Source organism: Molothrus ater, chromosome 17, assembly GCF_012460135.2.
Source record: "Molothrus ater isolate BHLD 08-10-18 breed brown headed cowbird chromosome 17, BPBGC_Mater_1.1, whole genome shotgun sequence".
NCBI classification, from domain to species: domain Eukaryota; kingdom Metazoa; phylum Chordata; class Aves; order Passeriformes; family Icteridae; genus Molothrus; species Molothrus ater.
In genome coordinates, this window is record NC_050494.2 from 404,870 (window position 1) to 423,811 (window position 18,942).

Consider the following 18,942-nt stretch of genomic DNA (forward strand, 5'->3'; position numbering starts at 1 on the left):
AAGTGATTGAGTGGTGTCTAGCTACAGCCTCTCTTACTGAAAAGAGGATGACTGCACTGGATGCCTGCAATAGGCAAATGATGTTACCTTTTGTTACTTTGTTATAATGATATATCCAAGTTTTTCTGTGTATTGTCTGAGTAAAATGGATGTGAAGGGGCTTTTGATTATGGTTAGAGCTCTTGAGTAATATTGAGTATGGTGCTACCCTGTTAAGATTCAGATTGTCAGTCCCATGAGTTCAGTTTGTTCATGCTGTCAGGAATTGGTCTCTAAGTACTAAAAAGATGAACCACTGTAACTGTTGTCGTTCATGGTGCTGGTTCTCCTGAATGCTTCCTTTCCTCTCTGCATTGCTTTGACTGCACTAAGCTTGTCCCTTCCTAGTTTCAAGGGAGTTTGGTATGTAGGAAAAGAGAAGGGAAACAGACCTAGTCCAGGGAATTTCCAGATATTTACCTCTTCCCAGAAGAGGATAGTTTTGCCCCTCCTGTATGTTGCAAGATGTTGTCTCCAATTTCACAGTGTTTCAGATAAATACTTAAATCAGTACCATTTGGGGTTTTCTTACCCAGGATCCGTTTAGCTGTCTTGAATATCCATTGAGTCAGCTGAATACTTCCAGTTGTGGTTTGGGGGAGGATGTGTTGGGCCACCCTGGACATATCTTAGTTGTTCTCTGGGGCCTTATCTAGGCTTCAGCTATTGGCCTTTCACTTAGTGTATCCTCTCATAGTATTTTTTTTTAACAAACAAGTCTGAAGTTCTTTGAAGTTACCCCTCCCCTATGTATGTTCTTTGGAGGAAGTGTATGGGTAATGTTCTGTTACTCTTTATAGGTCTGTGAGCACTTGTGCCTCCTGATGTGGTGCGCTTGCTCAGTTCTACAAAAGGTGTGGGAGGAAGGAAGCTTGGCCTGTCAGTCCGTAGTGCTCAGGGCTGTTGAGAACCTATGAACCTTTCTGTGACCCTTTCTGTTTTGTTTAGTGGCTGCCAGTGCTCTCATCTGAAAGGAAAGTAGTGTCCTGGTGTCAAGGTCTGTCAGAGTTCATGGGTAGGTCTAGCAGAGCTTGTAATAGGTTTACTGCTTCAGTCAAGAGCGCTGAGTGTATGTTAACTAATGTTTATTGCTTCAGAAAGAGAAGATGTTGAGGCTTTGCAGCATGTTCTCCAAGAACTGAAAGCTCTAGCTCAGCCACACTCAGGTAGACTGAAATTTGGTTTCATTGTCAGATACTCTTTTCTTAATGATCTTAACTCCCATTAGTGAAGTGGGATAGGTGCAGATGGTACTGATATATGATTCTGGGATGACAGTTGTGGTGGAGAAAGTTCCTTCTTTTGCTGGATGTGAAGCAGAGAGCAGTCTTGCGTCGTTGAATTAGCTGGCTCTTGTAACTTGGGCTTGTCTCATCTCAGTGGTAGAAAGTGGACTGTGCTTCCTAGAGGTGGCTATCTGTTTGGACAGGATTATTAGCTTCGTACTGAGTCAGCACTCTGCCCTTTTTATTAGCTTCCTCTTCATCATTGAAAAGTCTAAACGAGTCCTAGGCATACTGCATTCCTAATGGCAATGGCAAGAGCACCCTTCTGGCTGCTCTTTTGTTGAGAGGATATGGGATTTCTTACCTGGTTTTGCTGCTCTCAGATTGTAGAGAATGGGAGGCTGATTTTTGTCATTATCTGTACTTAGTGATATCCAAAAATAATGTTTAGGTTGTGACTGTAACTACTGCCCCCTCAAGAGCTTGTGGAGGATAGTACTTGAGTTACATAAATACAAAGTATATTGACTGTAACAGGAAGAAAGTTTTTTTTTTTTACAAGAAGTTGGTAGCCAGTTACAGATGTCCCTGCCATAAATGTCTCCCATTGGAATTCCTGTTCTCCACAGCCTTTGCTGCATGCATTTTGGTAATACATGGGGATGAACTAATGGCAAAGCTTGACATGTGTAGCAGCAAGTATCCTTAGTCTGTAGTTGCAATGTAAGTCTCTAGTGTGGCCTATTCATAGCTCTTTGTGAAGTCATGACTGGACATGACTTAGATCTGCTGGAGGATTTCAGTTGTACGTAGATTTGCTTTCTCTTTGTATAGGGTTGTAGAACAGTAGCCTGGGTTGCATTTGTGTCTTAATTCATACATGTCTAGGCTTTACTGTTGGTATCATGCTTGATCTTTTTGACATGCCACTTCTTTCTACTGCTTGTTCTATCTTTCAAGTGTGGTTTACCAGATAAAGAATACTTGTGGATTTGAGTTTTGTCTTCAGCCCTTTGTTCAAGAATTCACTGAGGCCTTGTCTTTCTTCCAGAATACTGAAAACACCAACAAATGGAAATTTTCTCCTGATGTTACTATTGTGGAAGGGAAAGCTTTGTACTTGGAATGTTTCCTTCAGTTGCAATAGTGAAATAGATGTGATTCTGAAATCTGTACTGAAGTTACAAATTACCAATGCAATTTAAAGAAATACAGAGTTTGCAAGGTCTTCCTGATCAGAAACATTTGAATTTGACTCATCTCAGATTCCCCTACTACTAATGTACTAAGAAGTTTATATTTAAAAATCCCAGGATTTTGCAGATGAAATTTAACTTTGAGATTCTAAAACTTAACTTACGTTTAGTGCCTGCAGGAATTTTGGTGTTATATTGGTTTATGATGCCTGGTGATGGGTATCTTAGAGAAGTGAGTGTATTGGCACCCAAGTGTTAGTCTTGATAAGAGTGAACTGAAGCTATTGATTTTGTAAAATGTGATATGTCTAGATGTAGGGAAGATCTTTCTGACTTCTGAATCTGTAGTTAAATTTTTTTTCCACACCCAGAGTAAGAACTCCTTAGTTGTCTTCTCTTGCTGCAGCTAATGTTTGCATTTTGTGTTCAGTTTTGGGTTTTCTTATGTACTTAGCTCTGTCATTATGTAGCATCTTTATTGTTTATAGAAGTGGTACATCAAATTAAAACGATTGGAGGAGCTAAACTGAGGTTAATTTGTATAAAGTGTCTGAGACAACTTACCTTACTCATAATTAAAATATTTCAAATCTACCTTTGACTAGGTATCCAGCACACATTGAAGAAATTGATTATGAAGAGGGCAAAGTACTTATCCATTTCAAGCGCTGGAACCATAGATATGATGAATGGTTTTGTTGGGACAGTCCTTATTTGCGCCCCCTAGAGAAAATACAGTTAAGAAAAGAAGGATTGCATGAGGAAGAAGGTTGTGCAGTAAGTGGAAATTTGAGAATATTTGTAATGGTTTAGTGTCCGTTTGTATGAATGATGACCTTTAAAATGCTTCACTGTTGCTGTGTTACCTTCTGTGTAAATTTTGATTTCCTCTAAACATTGGAAAACTAGTAATTGAAATGTTTTAATAAAGTTGTATGTTTCAGTAATTCTCAGATAAAGACACTTTTAACTACTGTTTTGTAGGGATTTCATATCAATGATCGGGTATTGGCATGTTGGTCTGACTGTCGCTTCTATCCAGCCAAAGTTACTTCTGTTAACAAAGATGGTAAGGATTCCTGGTTTTGTCACACTTAGTAGTTATGTATTTCTAATTGTGCTGGAAACTCATTTGGGGGAGAAGATACTACAGCAGATGGAAAACAGCTTTGAAAATGCAATTTTGTGTTTTAGATGTGTTTTAGTCTGTCATTAACTTTTTTAACCTCTTACCTTGTTTACGAGAAAAAAGCTTTCTGCTGGGCTATCCAGTCAGTACTTGCTTTAAGTATATATGTGAGAAAAGTTGTTTCTTAAATTTGTTTTTATTGCCTATAAACTGCAATAAAACCTGTTGTCAGAGCTGCAAAATCCCCTTAAAAATCAGAATGGGAGGGGGAACTGTGAATGATTTGTTTTAGTTCTGGGCTTGCTTTAGATTGTCTGTGTTGTAAGATCAAGGAGAAAAGAACTGTGTGATTATATATTGCAATTATCCACCAAAAATATTTTGGGGTTTTGTGAGTAAGGTGCATCTGGGGAGCAATTCTAAGATGAGACACGCACCTTTATTTTGACCAGAATTGTTTTGGATCACTTTGCTGTGTCTCCCTGGCCTGTGATAAGAGCTCTGTGTTGAGGATTCTGACAACACAGGTAAAGCAGCTTTCATCTAGGGCTGATTGTGCAGCTGGAGTGTTGGAGCTATTAGCTGGTGCTGTGTTAAATACCTGCTGATCTTTGAACTCTTACACTTTGTTTTCATATTTTAGGTACCTACACTGTGAAATTTTATGATGGTGTAGTTCAGACAGTCAAAAACATTCATGTCAAAGCTTTTTCCAAAGATCAGGTAAGTATGGTGCTTGTGCAGCTAGTGTATTCTTAAATGAGCAGTTCAGGTGGCTGGATTTGGTGAATTATATAATGTGAAATTAATGAAAAATCTTTACTGATAAAATACACTATGTCTGAAATAAGGTCCCTTAAAATGAAAAAGGGTGATGAATATCTCAGGAAAGGGAAAAGGGGACTTCATTTCTCTTTCATTAATGGGAATCTCTTAAAATGAAATGTGAATCTTTGTGCTGTGATTTGCAAAGCTCTCGGGTTCTTTAAATGCACCTTTTGAACTAAAGAAGTCATAGGTATATAAGTAAAACAGATTTCTAAAAGTCATTAGAAAATTCAGAATGTACATACTAAAGTTATTGGTAAGGTTTTGAATCACACTGGGATTGGTTTTACCTGTTTGCAATTACTTTAAATATATATATATATATTAATATGTATACATTTATACACACATATATATTTAAAAATAAAGGAGTGACAGCTATGGAGTGGACAGAAACTGTTCTTTTCCAAAGTAACTGCTTAATATTTGTGAGGCACTTAAGGAGCATGGCTATTAGTATTTCACCTCACAGCTTTGAGAAGGTCAGCTTTTTTTAACTATTCTTGTTTCTTTTGTGTGGTTTGGCTGTTTTACCAACCCTTCACTTGCTCAGCACAGTGGGTTCAACCTTTACCTCATGATAGAAAGTAGTAGTGAGCCATTACATTTTAAAAAATGAAATTCTCCTGCTGATGGTGAGGAGGAAGAAGTGCTGCTCTGTACTTTGATTTTCATATACAGGCATGTAGGAAAGGCTGATCAAGTTCTGGTCGTGAGTAACTTGGTTAAAACTTCTGAAATAAATGCCTCATAATAATTTTCATTACAGACAGGGTTTTAAGTCTGATCTCTTGTCACGCATTTCTGTGTGGTAACTGTAGTATGTAGGGTTTTTGGTCATACTCTCTGCCTTTAGTTTTCTGAAACTTTAAGTTTGAGCAAAGAAATTGAATCTGTCCCCCCAGTACAAGTCTTAAACACAGATTCCAGTAATGAATGTCATTGGTACAATTTATATTTGTCGCTGTTGTGGAGAGGTATGGCAGTCCTCCAGATTTCTGTATCTGCCAGGCTGGATTGGAACACTGTTTCACGTTTGCCAAAAGTGCCCTTGATAGCTTTTAAATGGTTATTGTTGTGTATGGTGGAAAGTTGACTAATACTCACAAGTGAACTACTGCAGAATCTTCATTTCCATGAGAAATGTTTTTATGATATTTAGCGTTAAATAAATGGAGTTGAACAATCTGAAGAAATACTCTGCATAAGTAAACAAAAATATTTTGTCTCTCTTTTAGGAAGTTTCATGATACTGCATAGCTTTGGAAAGTTCTGAAAGGAGATGAAAAGGGGTTTTTAGTTGGTTCTTTCTGTTTTCTCCTTTTATCCTTTGTCGAAGATTTCTCTCAGCCCAAGAGAATCTCTTTAATTATGCTAGAACATTTTTTCTGTCCTTTAGCATAAAAAAGCATAAAGTGAGAATTTCCTAGTGAGCTCTACTTATACAACCAGAAGTAAAGTTTGAAAAAAAAAAACAAACTTGAGCTACCAGAGTGCTCAAGAATCAGAAAAAACAGGTACAGCAGTAATGTAGCAGCATGTTGGAAGTGGAGAGGAGGTGTCTTTGTGCCTGTTCTTCAAGAGGAAAGAGTGTAGTCATGAAGGCAGACATGGCTCAAATCTTAGTACTTGTTGAGGGAAAAAAAAAGTGCTCCCAACCATACAATTCCTGAAGGGAGCAACATAAGCAGATTTTTTACAGTATTAATCTGTCCCTGTGTAGAGTATGTAACTGGCTATGTTGAACAGTGGTGGTAAAATTCTAATGACCTGTAACTGTAACAATGTGCCTTTGCAAGGACACACAACTTTTAAGAGTTCAGGAACACCAAGAGGTAATTCAGACATACTGTATTCATGATTCAGTTTCTTGAGAATATTTTGACTAGGATGGCTTAGGAGTGTTCCAGTACCACGTATTTGATTCAAATCAGATGGTTTTGTAAGCATGGGAGGTGTTGAAATGTAGTTGCCTGAAGGTTGTTTTTTGAGGTGGTAGGTGTTCATTTGTTTGTTTGGGTGGGTTTTTTGTTTTGTTTGTTTGTTTTTCCCTGTTGTTTGAGTTGCTGCTCCCCTGAAGCTTCTCCTGTAAGGAATTTACAGAATACAAGCTTCTAGCATGTCTGGAAAAAGGAATGCTCAGACGTGTGAAAGACTTCCTTCCCATTTACCTGTCTGTTTTCATGGAATATACAGAAATTTCATTTCACGCTTTTAAACAGTGACATTCTTTAAAATCACATCTGTACCAAGTATAGTTGAAATAATATTATAGAGGATGGAACAGATTGCATGTTCACCATTTTAATGCAGCAGTATTATTTCTTAAGGTTACAGTCTGAAAATACCTTAAAAGGTATCACTTCATGTAAGCCACAGATAGACAGGAATGCTGGAGTGGGATAAGGCAAGATGTAGTGCAGTACGAGGAAATAGTCAGTCTTAAGTGGATTCTCAGAATTTCATATGGCTTGAATCACGTGTTCCACTTCATTTCCCCAAGAAGGTGTTGAGGTATTTAGTCTTTCCGGTCCTCTGATCCTGGGTCAAAGTTCAAGATTGTTGGGCCCTATAGAATTGTGTCTGGGAAGAGCATGGTTGCTCTTTAGTGCTTCAATTAGGCTACAGGAAGAGAGAAGTTAGTTCAACTAAAAGCAGTGTTGATACATGACCAATATAAATTATTAATCCGTGTGCAAAGGTAGAAGATTTCTGTTCATCTAGGACAGCCTGTAGCAGGATCACTGGAAGGGGAAAAAAACATAATCAGCATGTACCATCCTCCCTGCCTCTTCCCAGTGGTGTAAAGCCTGATCACAAAAGGGGGAGGACATGGAGTACCCTTAGCAATAGTAGCAGCAATGATTAGTGCAAGCAAACTGTGTGTCTGTTTTGAATGAGACTCTTCTGTGAAAGGAAGAGAGTTTGCACATCCAAGTGATTGACCTGTCTGCTGTTTTCTCTGCTCCTAACTCCCACTGTTTCTGCAGTGTCCCAAGTAGGTTTTATGTAGTACTGCACAAGCTAGTAGGGCCCAGCCTACTTCTGGGAGCAAAGGAACAGCAAAAGTCTTCTGCCATTGTGTGGTGAAGAATGGTTTTCTTGCCCTGTCCTGTTCACATTGCACTGGTCCTTCACCAGTTCAGGTGCCTCTAAGTTTTAATCTGTGGGTTGCAATAGAGTGTGTACTTTTATCACTTGAAAAACTGGACAAAGATGCAGGTCTGCTAAATACAAAGGGGAGGGGTGGCTTTTAGACTAGAGTGAGTTGATTTTCCTGTCATTCTCTTTATTCTAGAATATTGTGGGTGATGCTAAGCCTAAGGAAAGAGGTAATGAAATTCCATCATCTCCTGAAAACCAGAAGTTTAAAGAGCAGAGGAAAGCAACAGGTAATGCAAAGAAAGACGAAGATGAAAAGACATTAAAGACTGAGAAACGAGTTAAACAACCCGATAAAGAGGGAAAATTTGTAGTCATCTCGGAAAAAGGCAAGATCTCAGAAAAGAATATATCTAAGAATGGAAAAGAAGATAAAGAGAATATATCAGAGAATGATATGGAATATTCAGTAGATACACAAGTTGAGAAGAAGCCTGAGAATGACAAGGTAAAGAGTCCACAGGAAAATGCGAAAGAAACTAAGCGAAAGCGTGGCAGACCACCAATAACACCTCCCACGGGTATGTAGCCAAGCTTAAATGTTTAGGCATGTACCAGAACACTTTTAAACTTACTTAAAGGAATAAGCAGTGTCTTGCTCTTTCACAGCCTAAATCTCTAGAAACTCTTAAAAAACTTTAAGTTCATCTTCGTTCAGGACAGTCAGGAACATGCTGAAATTTGGAGCCTTGGTGGTTTGGTCAGAGATTGGATTTAGGCAAGTAACCATCACGTAATATAAAGCATACCTGTCACAGGGTTAAATACTACTATATGGGTTTTAGAAGGCCATATGAAGCTGTATATATGCAAGTGCTGTGTTTTAGATTGTGAGGCTTGGGAATTTGTGTTAAAGTGTTTCACAGCTTTGTATTCAATCAATTTTTCTTCTGTTATGTAAATATGTAGAGCCAAGTTCTCAGACACTGCAGCCCATAACTTTGGAGTTAAGACGTCGGAAAATACCTAAAGGATGTGATGTTCCATTGAAGCGTCCCAGAATTGAAAAAACATTGTGTGAGTTTTTTGATATTCAGCTCTCACACTGTGTGTATGTGTGTGTGTGTGTGTGTATAAATATAAAAGTTCTTCAGGCTTAATGGGTGGGGGAGGGATAAAACAGCTCTGGTATTAATCTCGAAATGTGATAGATGCAATGACTGAAGTGCAGCACCTGTTTTTAATAAATTTGCCATTCATATGTGGCATCATCATGCTGGAATTCCCCCCCTAAATCTTGGAAGTTGGTTTTGGATAAAGGAGGAATAAGTTGTGAGCCTTGATGCAAAAGTTCATAGGTGTATGGGTGGCAGTGATTATATTGTCTCCAATATACAGAAGGCTATAGAAGCCTTAGAAGTTGTAGAAACTCTTCAGTTACTAGATGAAGGATTAAAGCAAGAGCACTTTAATAATACTATGTAAACATTCATGCCACTGCAGTTGAATAGCTTCTACTTTATCATTGTGTGCTTTGTGTGGAGGCTGAAGAGCTTGAGTGTGTTGATGAGGAAGGAAGATTATATTCTCTGTAATAGTGTCATGGCCAAGGAGATGAAGATCTAAAGAAAACTCTTTCCTTAATACCACAGTCTTAAACTTCAGTAAGTGTAGGTTATCCAGCTCAGTCATGGCTTTTGATGTGTCTGAATTGTCTCATCTAACTCCTGGTATTATTTACGTCCATGGAACAGTTTGTTTAGACCAGCTACACTATAAGGTGATGAACACACCCCCACTGCTCTGCAGTATGCTTCTGTGTGCATTTACTCAGTGGAATTTTTTTTTCTCAGTAAGAAACTAGTAAGATACTGATCTGTATTCATGCTTCAAATCTGTTACTAGAAGAAAAAAACTTGAGAGCTTTTGCTGTATTTTTATGCTTATTTGTAGCTTATTGTAGCTTTTACAGAGGCCTAATTTTCCAGGCTTTTTAGCTTTTGGTGTTAGCCTTAATCCTTAAAAAACACACTTTGAAGGGAGTCGTGGGGAGGGAAGAACTTGAAAGTTTGCTTGTGATCTGTTTGTACTCCTGTAACTGCATGGTACTATTAAATACAACTGTTCCAGCTCAGGAAAAACTTAAGAGCCCTTCAGATAATGCTGAGAGAGACCAGATCAGGAGGCGATCTTCAAGACTCTCATCCAGTATTAGCCATGAGATTTTAAATACAGATCTTGTCACAACTTCCACGGAAATTCAGACTTGGAAAGATGCAGTACCTAACCAAAATGAATCTGAGAAGGGTAAGTGCCTTCACAGTGTACCTCAGATTTTTGTGACGAGGTGGTCATGTAGTTGTTGCAAACTCTATATTTTCAGTTGCTTAACCTGCAGGCTCCATATCTGCCATTAAAACCTGTTTGCATCAGCAGGGCAGAGAAAACTCATGGTAAGTTTCTATTGATCTGCTGCTCTGATTGCTTTTGATTCCCTTTCTGTCAGTAACCTCAGCATTTCCCTCGGGTGATGGGAGCTTTTCCAGCAAAGGAGAGCTTCATAGGCTAAAACTTTCCAAGGAAATAGTTTTTTTTGATTGGTTAGTTTTCTTTTGTAGGGAATGCAGGTTCTGATTGTGAAAATGAGGTAATTTCAAAGTTTTAACGCTTTCAGATTGTAGAAGTAACAGCCCTAGTACTGAACTCTTACAGTTCTTACAGATTAATCCTATTGTTGAACACTAAAAGCATCAAATGGGCTGCTTTTATGCTTAAGCAAGGTTAAGATAACACTCCCTTTTCTGCCCTGTGCTTCACTGCCTTTCCCTTTTGAGGGAGCTCTTGTAGTGGAACGAGATCCATCCTATTCTGGGCTAGAAACAGTTAGCTTGTGTGTTTCTAAGCAGCCTGTAAGTTCAGAGGGGTACTACAAGTTAGTTGTGTCGCAAAAATTTTGTGTGACCAAGCAGTCATAGCAAGCATGGATGGGTATTTTATAATGTGATGAGGATTCCCCCTCTTCCCCCCCCCCCCCCCCCCCAATGTTCTGAAGTATGCTTTTGTATGCATTTTACTCAGGGGAAATTTTTTTCTCATTCTAGTCCAGTTAGAAATTCCTGTTGAATCTGACCAAAGTTTTGGTGAAGAAAGATCACCTGGAGACACATTGCATAGCACAGCACTCAGTACACATGCCAGTTTGCAGGAAGAAAAAGCTGAAGACACCGAGTCTTCCTCTGTTCCTGTCAGAACTCAAGAACCTTCTGCTGCTACAGGTTCAGGTTTTTCATACTTAATGTTGATGCATTTCTTAAGGTAGCCGACACCAGGTGTTTTGTACTTGTGCAGGTGTTAAAACTGTGCATTTTTGCAATGTTAACTTTGGTTAAAAAATGCATATTTTTATTCCTTGTGGACTCAGTGCTTTCAAGTTGGACAGCAATCTTAAAAGTGGAAATTGTAATTTTTAAATGACTTTGTCATTTTTGAAAGCTTCTTGTTTTCAGTGTTTGGAATTCTGGATTAAATTGAACTTAACACCATAAAAGGTCAGGTTCTTTTCTCCTTAATGTGCTGCAAGTATGTGGTAATATTACTGTTTCTGCTGTTTAGAAATCCTGATTGTGCATTTTTATATCCTTTTGTTTAGACTTGGAGACTTTAGTACAAATTTATGAAATAGTTCAAACATTTCGGTTTGAACTGTCTTAATATATTTACTCTATTTTCTTTAGCTGAGGAGTGTTCTTACCTTGCCTTTTCAAATTAAAATTTCCTGTGCAGATAGTAGACTGTCAAAACATGGTGCTGTCTTGTGATTATTTCTCATAACTTTCATCTTTGGATCTACAGCTAACTGGGGAAACTTGAAGTACATATTTTCTAGTTTATGCTCTATTTAACAAGTTTAAATTTAAGTGTAACAGAGCACTTGGAGAGATTTACGGTTTCTCAGCATTGCTGGAGTAAACTGTGTGTTGTTTGTTGGTTATTTTAAATTTACCTCTTGTTTGCACTTATCTTCTCTCACTCACTTGGGTGTAACTGTTCAAGTCACATGTCCTCTCCCTTTCCACTAATGGGTACCCTCAGTGCTGGAAGGAACTGACCTCTTCACTTCGGTTGGATGTGTAAATGAAAATGTATGCATTTACACTATTTAGAAATACAAGCTCTTTTGATGCTGGTCTCCTTCAGCTGTTGCTGAGCATTTGTAATTTGGGTTTAAGCTCGGGAGAATTCCAATGGAATGTTTAGTATTTTTGTGTGTAGTGTCATTCACATTAATGGAATGTGTGGGATGTGGCCTGAGCTTGCTTCAATGGATACAAGCAGCAAAACTGTGGGAGCAGGGCTTGGCTAACACCTGCCCAAAGGCTCTGATAGGGTTTGTGCACTCTTGTTCCTGGCTCTTTTGTCAGGACTTGAGCAAGCTAGATTATAGTTAATTTGGGAATATTTATTCACATTGCATTCTGACCTGAAGTACAACACTGTTTTTTATGTAAAAATACACACTTCTGAGTCTGGATTTTATTTAATTGAAAATTGTTTCATTTAACATTAGAAATCAGACATGCACCTTGGTGGACATCCAGATGTGGCAAGCAAGTGTTTTGATTGTAAAGGATTGGTGATAAAAACTATGCAGGGTCTTGGAGGAAATACTGTCACCTGAAATCCAACTGCAAAAATCTACATTTCCATACTTAACCAACATTAAAAATGTTATTAACAAGCAGTTTTAGAAAATTCATATATTCTATCACAGATAAATCCTTTGTAGTTAAAAGTGGATCTGTGTTTCCTTCTCTGTGCTCTGTCTTGGTTGTGGGATTGTACTGGTACACACCAGTGCTGATGAGTTGCTTGATAGGGGAACAGCAGGGCTTGGTATTTTACCTGTTGGTGGTGCATGTGTAGCAGCATGACAATGACAGGCACCTCTAGGTGGGATCTGAAAATACCTCTGAAAATCTCCAATGGCTTCTCCTCTTATGGAGGCGTAGATGTGTTGCAGAGCCCAGGCATGTGGTCCTAAAAATAGCTGATGTTGGAGACTGGGAGCTGAATTAAATAATTTATGGCTGATTATCAAGGGAACAGATAGGCTCCAGATAGAATAACCGTGTGTCAGTTATGTTCATTAGTCTGCCATGTGTTTGAAAGAGATTTGGGTCTTGGGCAGGGGGCAAAGTACATTGTTGGTGTGTAGGTGGTCTGTGTGGGAGAAGAAGGGTGTCTGTTGCATGTGAGATTCCCATGAAGTACAGCATGGAAGTTAGTTATTGGTAGCTTTGCATATGTAGAACAAAGGCAGTATTGTAACCCAGTATTACCATTATTATTTGTCTGTAGACTTCAAATCTAGTCACTTAGTGAGAATGAATTATCTTCCTGTAGGAGAATACTGTAAAACCTGTGTTTTCCCTCAATGTGATTTGTTAGTGTCATTTTGGCATTGTTGAGTAGTACATTCTAGTAGTACAAGTTTTATGTTGCATGATCCTTAGGAAGAATGTTATTTTTATAGCATTTGAATATCAGGAATTTTTAAGGACATAAGCATTCCTTTTAAAGGATGTTTTTCTAGTCTCTGGTTGGTAGATGATTCAAGATTAATAGTGGTTGCAGACATTTATAACAGCAAACACAGTCTGGAGTCTTCCTGTGACTGAGATGTTTTAAAATGTAGCATGTTCTGAAAGGGCAATATAGCACTGTTTGTCAAAAATAAAGTTCCTTTTTAAAAAGCTTTACCAAAATTCTGAATAATTACATGTACTGAAAGATTAGAATCCCGTTCTTCTGGCTTTTGGCACCTCTGATGACAAGGGACAGAAGTGATCAGAATTTAGCTAAATCAAGCTGTCTTTCCAAAAAATATGTGACAGTCAGTTGGCAAATTTTTGTAGCCAGTTAAAGGTCTGCATACATCAAAACAAGCATTTCATAGCTGTTTGTATGAGTTTACTCTTAAAAATTTCTTTAAATTTGAAAGTGAGCTGCCTTTGCTTTGCACACATGCACTACCCTGTTTGTAGTTGTATTTGCTAGCACTCTTGAAATTACTTATTTATTTGCATAGACATGCATCAGGGATTCTATTTGCCTTATACTTACACCCGCTTTTCTGATTTTGTTCTGTTAGCTTTGGGTTTCAGTTAAGGAGAAGCATAAGCCCTTTTCATCAGTTTGAAAGAGCTGCTATTTCTCCTGCAGCTCACCTCAGTAGGCTTTAATCCCTTCACGGTAGTGTGAAAGTTGTGTTTTTGAGCCTAACAAGATATGGTAGGTAACTGCATCGTGCCTTGCTCACCTAAAGCTCCCTAGGGTGGGGCACCTCAGTCTGATCGCAGTGTTTCAGTTACAGGTCAAAGTACAGGTAAAGCCTTCACATCCCCCCCACCTGGCCCCCCCCAAAGGTAAGTTGAGGTGTGAGTGGTGCACTGCAAGTCTTATGTACTTTACTACCCAGTACAGGCTGCTTTTATTGGTACCAATTTATTTCTGGCACAGGGAGAAACTGGTGAGTGGAATGCCATAAGAAATACTGTCTTGAGTAGTTCTTGCAATGCCAGGTAATGTTACAGCTCAAAACCCCATAAGTTTATAAATATGTAATGATCAGTGATTATTGATGCTGTTATGTATTTCTTACACCAGGCATCTGCTTCTGTGGATTCTGGATGCACTGGAAATTCTTGGATGCTGTCCTTACCTAAATTAACTTGAGAATAGCAATTAAGCAAGATGGTTTTTGTTTCACAACTGAGATATTGTGAGGGTTTTTGAAAATAAAGGAAGAAATGTAATTTGAGAGCTGAAATGATGAAACACTTGGTGAGCTCAGGAAAAACAGCACAAGATTTCAGACGAAATAAGTTGAATGAAATAAGTAATTAGTGAGGACACTGCCCAGTGGTGTGAAGTGGTCCAACGCACAGTGTGAAAACTGTCAGGTCAAGCACGTTTGTTACCATGACCTATCATGAAGACAATGTGCCAAAGAATATGAGTTTTAGAGAGTTTCAATGTGTTAAACAGCAAGTGAAGAAATAATTTGATCTTCACTTAGTATTTCTTTGGAGACCAGGAAATAGAAAGTGAAGGTCTCCTCATTTTAGCCAGCAGTTGTGTGTGGAAGTCTAATGGCTCGAAACTGCAGTAAAGCCATCTTTAAGTGGGGGAAAATGGGAAGAGTTCTGTGCACTGCTGGCTTCTTGGATTGTTTACCAGGGTGTTGCAGGAGATGCCACAGGATGGCAGACCTTCAGTCAAGGTACGATGCTGCTGCCAAATATTCCTGTCCCAGCAGGAGTCATGTCAAAGAGAGAATTGGTAATGGTGTAAAAACACCTCTGGTGAACTTGGAAACTTCACACTGTGCATTTTACAGTGAACTTACTGCTGAACATGGTCATAGCTTGACCCTTGGATAATTCAGCCCAGTGAAAAGTGAGAATGGTTGCTGATGGGAGCACTGAAGGAATGTTTTGCTCTGAAGTGAAGTTTAAAGGACACAGTGATGTTTGACCATGAGTGTCTGTGCTTAATGTTGTAATGGCTGACTGAAAAGCAGGTGAAGAGTTTGAATTTTGATTATAATCATGGGAGAAATAGCAGGTGTCAATTTACCATTCATTTTCCTCTGTACTCATAGAAAATACCCACCAAGCTCCTCTGTAAAGGCAGTTGCCTGAAAATCTGAAGACAATACACCAAACTTGTTTCTCTAGAAACCAATTTTAGTGTCATATGTTGTGAACAAAAATTGTGTGTAGGGATGGTAGCTGCCTCTTTAGGTGTTGGTGTAGGATGTTATTTTCAGAGAGTCTGGAGCAAGGACTCTCCAGAGGCTACCCTGGGTGGCAGAGTTGGTTGTCAGTTTCCTGCTGTGCCTGGGTGACAGGGAGTTCTATTGTGCTACTTGTAAAGAAGGAAAATGTAGTGATGGGAATGACTGAAGCTTTGTTTCAAATTTTGTGGGATCATCTGTATTTTTATTACTCTGAATACATTCCTTTTGCACATTGCAGTAAGTTTTTTGTCTGCTTCCTTTCCCTTTGCCCCATATCTTTGTTATCCCTATTTCTAACTTTAGCTAATGCAGTCCTTTCCTTTTTTAACTTGTAGCCGATCAGTTAGAAGCCATTCCCTGTATCTTCTCCAGAATTTGTCCAGCTCAGTGGAGGGGAAGTGCTCCAAGCTTGGATGCGGGGCCTCATCCTGACAGTTGTGTGATGGTGTAATAGTTTCCCTTGTCATCTTTGTAATGTTTTTTTGTTAGGTCTTTGGACCTAACAGCTTCATGCTGGTAATTAAGTAGTAACAAGTTCTCAGCATCTGTAGTCCCAAATGCTGGGTTTTTTTCCTTTAGAGTCAAGAGAAACTTTCTATGTTTGCTTTCACTAAACCCACAGGCCATTGCACTGAGCCTTCCTGAAATACTTTTTCATTCTTCCTGAATGCAGCTTTTGATGGTCTGCAGTATATTTTGATTTTGGTATTGGCAAGCTTCATCATTCTGCAAGTGTGAGTCTGGCTTTGCTGCAGTCTTATTGATGTTCCTGTCAGCATGTTCTTAATGTGGCTATGCCAAAGTGTCTTCCTTCTGGTCATTACCACTGTGAAACACCCAAAACTAGCGTCTTTCTTTGTACTATTTCGTTCTCCAATTTCATTGCATATTCTTTCTTTTAACCAGCTTGGTGTTGCATATGACTTAATCTTTCCCTGTGCATTAGGGTACAACTACTTGTGTTTTCTCCATGTTAAAGATTTGTTTGTACACAGTACTTAAAGGCTGGATGTGCCTCAGAATATAGATGTTTCGGATGCTTCTCTGCACTGTGACAACATTTAAGTCTGCTGCTCAGTAACACCATTTTTGTTACTGCATGCTAAAAACTTGGAAACAAGCTGTACTGTGTTTTTACTCCAGGATCATGTTGACACTGCCTTTAACACTCCTTCTGTTCAAAGCCTTACTGCACTTACAGAAAATCTTATTCTTGTTCATAATGTTTCTGGGTACTTTTGTCTCCTGCTTACAGCTACTTCTAATACAGTGTCTTAATTTTCACTCGTGTGCTGCATCCCTTCAGTTTTAGTCATGGTTGCTAGGTTTGGGTCTTGCAGTTAAATACTGCTTTCTTAATCCTGAAAGTCAAAAACTCTTGTAAAGATGGAAATAAAACTTTAGTACTGGCAAAACAAATTGAAAAATTGTATTTGGAAGCTGGGATTTTTTTAAAATGATACCTCCTTTCCATTGTCTTCTAGCTGGAGAGGGATTTTTGGATGCTGTATGTGCATTAGTGATGGATAATTGCATAGATCTATTTAGATCTGTTTCCTAATTTTTACCTCTTGTGTTGTATTGAGTACAGATACTGGTGACAGTAATCTGATTTAGTTCAAAATGTTTATTTTGTATGTTTCTTAGAAAAAATATGAACTAAAAGTTCCTGAAATTCATGATAGATACAGCCCTGGGTTGCAGAGCAGTGTTGAATCTTTACACTTTCCTTACTTTTTTGAGAAACTAAGTAAGTATAGCTCATAGGGAACATTTTGTAAAAGATGCAAGCAATTTTGTGTTTCATTGCTACTTAAAAATATAAATAAATTTCAGTTTTACTTTTGAAATGTTCTAATACATTGCTTCTATTGTCTTTGGAAATAACCAGGCTTTGGTGGCAAAACTATGCACCCAGAAAGCAGGTAGCAAAATAATTGTAAGCAGAGAAGCAGAACTGTTTTCTTGCTTTCACCAGAGATGTGAATAGTTGTGAACAAATAATCTTTAGTGTTCGGACATAAGGATGTAATCTCTGTGTGATTCAGTCTTTTATCTTCAGGAGCACTATACAGTGAGATCAGCTGTTGGGCAAGGACTCAGGGAAAGAAAATATTTTAACTTATTCATAAAAACAGTGGTGTCATGACAACCAGATTTATGAGCAGTGTAGGATAGAGTTTTCCCTTTAAAGTTACTAATCTTAAAGGCAGATAAGGCATTAACATTTTAGTTATAGCATTTCATAGCTAATGTGTGTGAATGCATGCTTCTTTTTGCTGTTGAAGTTTAGGAAACAATTCGGTAAATATAGCATATGCATGGGGCAATTTATCTGTTTTGTTCTTACAGTAACAAAACCTTGTAGGAGAACAGATTTTCTTGCATCAAAAAAAGCTGCAACTGTTGACCAAGATCACAAGTTTAGATGCAAGTTCTTGGACTGTTCAAAATCCTTCCGCAAAGCCAAGTTATTGCATTATCACATGAAATACTTTCATGGAGTGGAAAAGGCTGCAGAATCACAGCAGAACCCTGTAAAAAGAAATATTCAAACCAGAGCTTCTTTGGCTTCTGAAAAAGCTAATCAAGAAAGGTCAAAAAGAGGACGGACCACAGCTGGTTCACTGTGTAAGTATGGTATTGATCTCTTTCTTTTTTTAAACAGCAGCAGTCAGGACAGACAGAAAATACCAGAAATCTATTTTCTTTTGGGCTGAAGGAGTCTCTTTCAGGGCTGTGTCTTAGCATGTTTCTGTGTGGAGAAGAAGCATAATATGTGTGCACATCATGTTGTAGAAAGATATGAAGATGTTTCTTCTAGAATTCAAGATCATTTTCTGATAAAGATCCCACTGTGCAGCTTCTCTTATTTTTCTGTAGCAGCTCACTTGCATATTAAACCTCTGTTCCCTTTTAAAAACCCCATTATCCTGAGTTTCTGACTTGATTTTTATTTTTCTCCTGGCTTATAAATAGTATTGGTTGGAGACCTCCGTCCTTTTCTGTATTAGGGAACAGTTTGGGTACCTCCAGTTCTCTCCTATTTCTTCCTTATCTTTAGACTCTTGACTTTACTTACCTGTACTTTACTGCCTTCAAGCACATACCCAGCTGGAAATCCAGTATGAGTTTCTGCAGTATTTGCTGTTCTATGTCATGAAAAATCGTAGTATTTACAAGTGCAGTTGTTTCAGCTGTGCTTGAAAAAGATCTTCACACAACAGATTGTCAGTGGAAAGGGATAAAAACTTACTGGTTAGCCAAAAAAAAAAAAAGTTTTAACTGCTTTGCAGTCTGCAAAATCACATTCATTTCTGCTTCACCCTCATTCTCTGAAGCACTCTGCCTGGCATGACACCAGAGTGGCAGTCTAGGTCTGTTGTGAACTGCAGTGGTTGTTGATAACCTGTCCAGACTTGGCGCTTGTGGACTGATGTTGCTGTGTACTTCAAGTCCGTAGAACTAGTCATGTCTTCTTTCTTCTCATTGAGCCTTTTTTATAAAATCCATCTTTCTCCTTGCTGAATTCCCTAACGTCTTTTGTCTTTGCCGTTGATCTTTTGTTAATACGTTGTTTAAGAACTACAAAGTATTACAAGTTGCTCACAGAACTCCAGC

General features: G+C 38.5%; 1 protein-coding gene across 17 annotated transcripts in view; it reads left to right on the top strand.

Annotated features, from left to right (window-relative positions):
* Positions 1-18,942, top strand: part of PHF20 (PHD finger protein 20) — a 71,647-nt gene that overhangs the window by 17,502 nt on the left and 35,203 nt on the right. For 13 of the 17 annotated variants that reach the window (XM_036395917.1, XM_036395916.1, XM_036395927.1 and 10 more), the window contains 8 exons: positions 3,067-3,238; positions 3,446-3,530; positions 4,234-4,313; positions 7,717-8,101; positions 8,490-8,597; positions 9,651-9,827; positions 10,622-10,801; positions 17,674-17,952. In XM_036395917.1, the coding sequence (XP_036251810.1) occupies positions 3,067-3,238; positions 3,446-3,530; positions 4,234-4,313; positions 7,717-8,101; positions 8,490-8,597; positions 9,651-9,827; positions 10,622-10,801; positions 17,674-17,952 (1,466 nt within the window). The remainder of the gene's footprint in view (positions 1-3,066; positions 3,239-3,445; positions 3,531-4,233; positions 4,314-7,716; positions 8,102-8,489; positions 8,598-9,650; positions 9,828-10,621; positions 10,802-17,673; positions 17,953-18,942) is intronic. The other 4 variants (XM_036395926.1, XM_036395928.1, XM_036395929.1 and 1 more) reach the window with 2 other exon arrangements.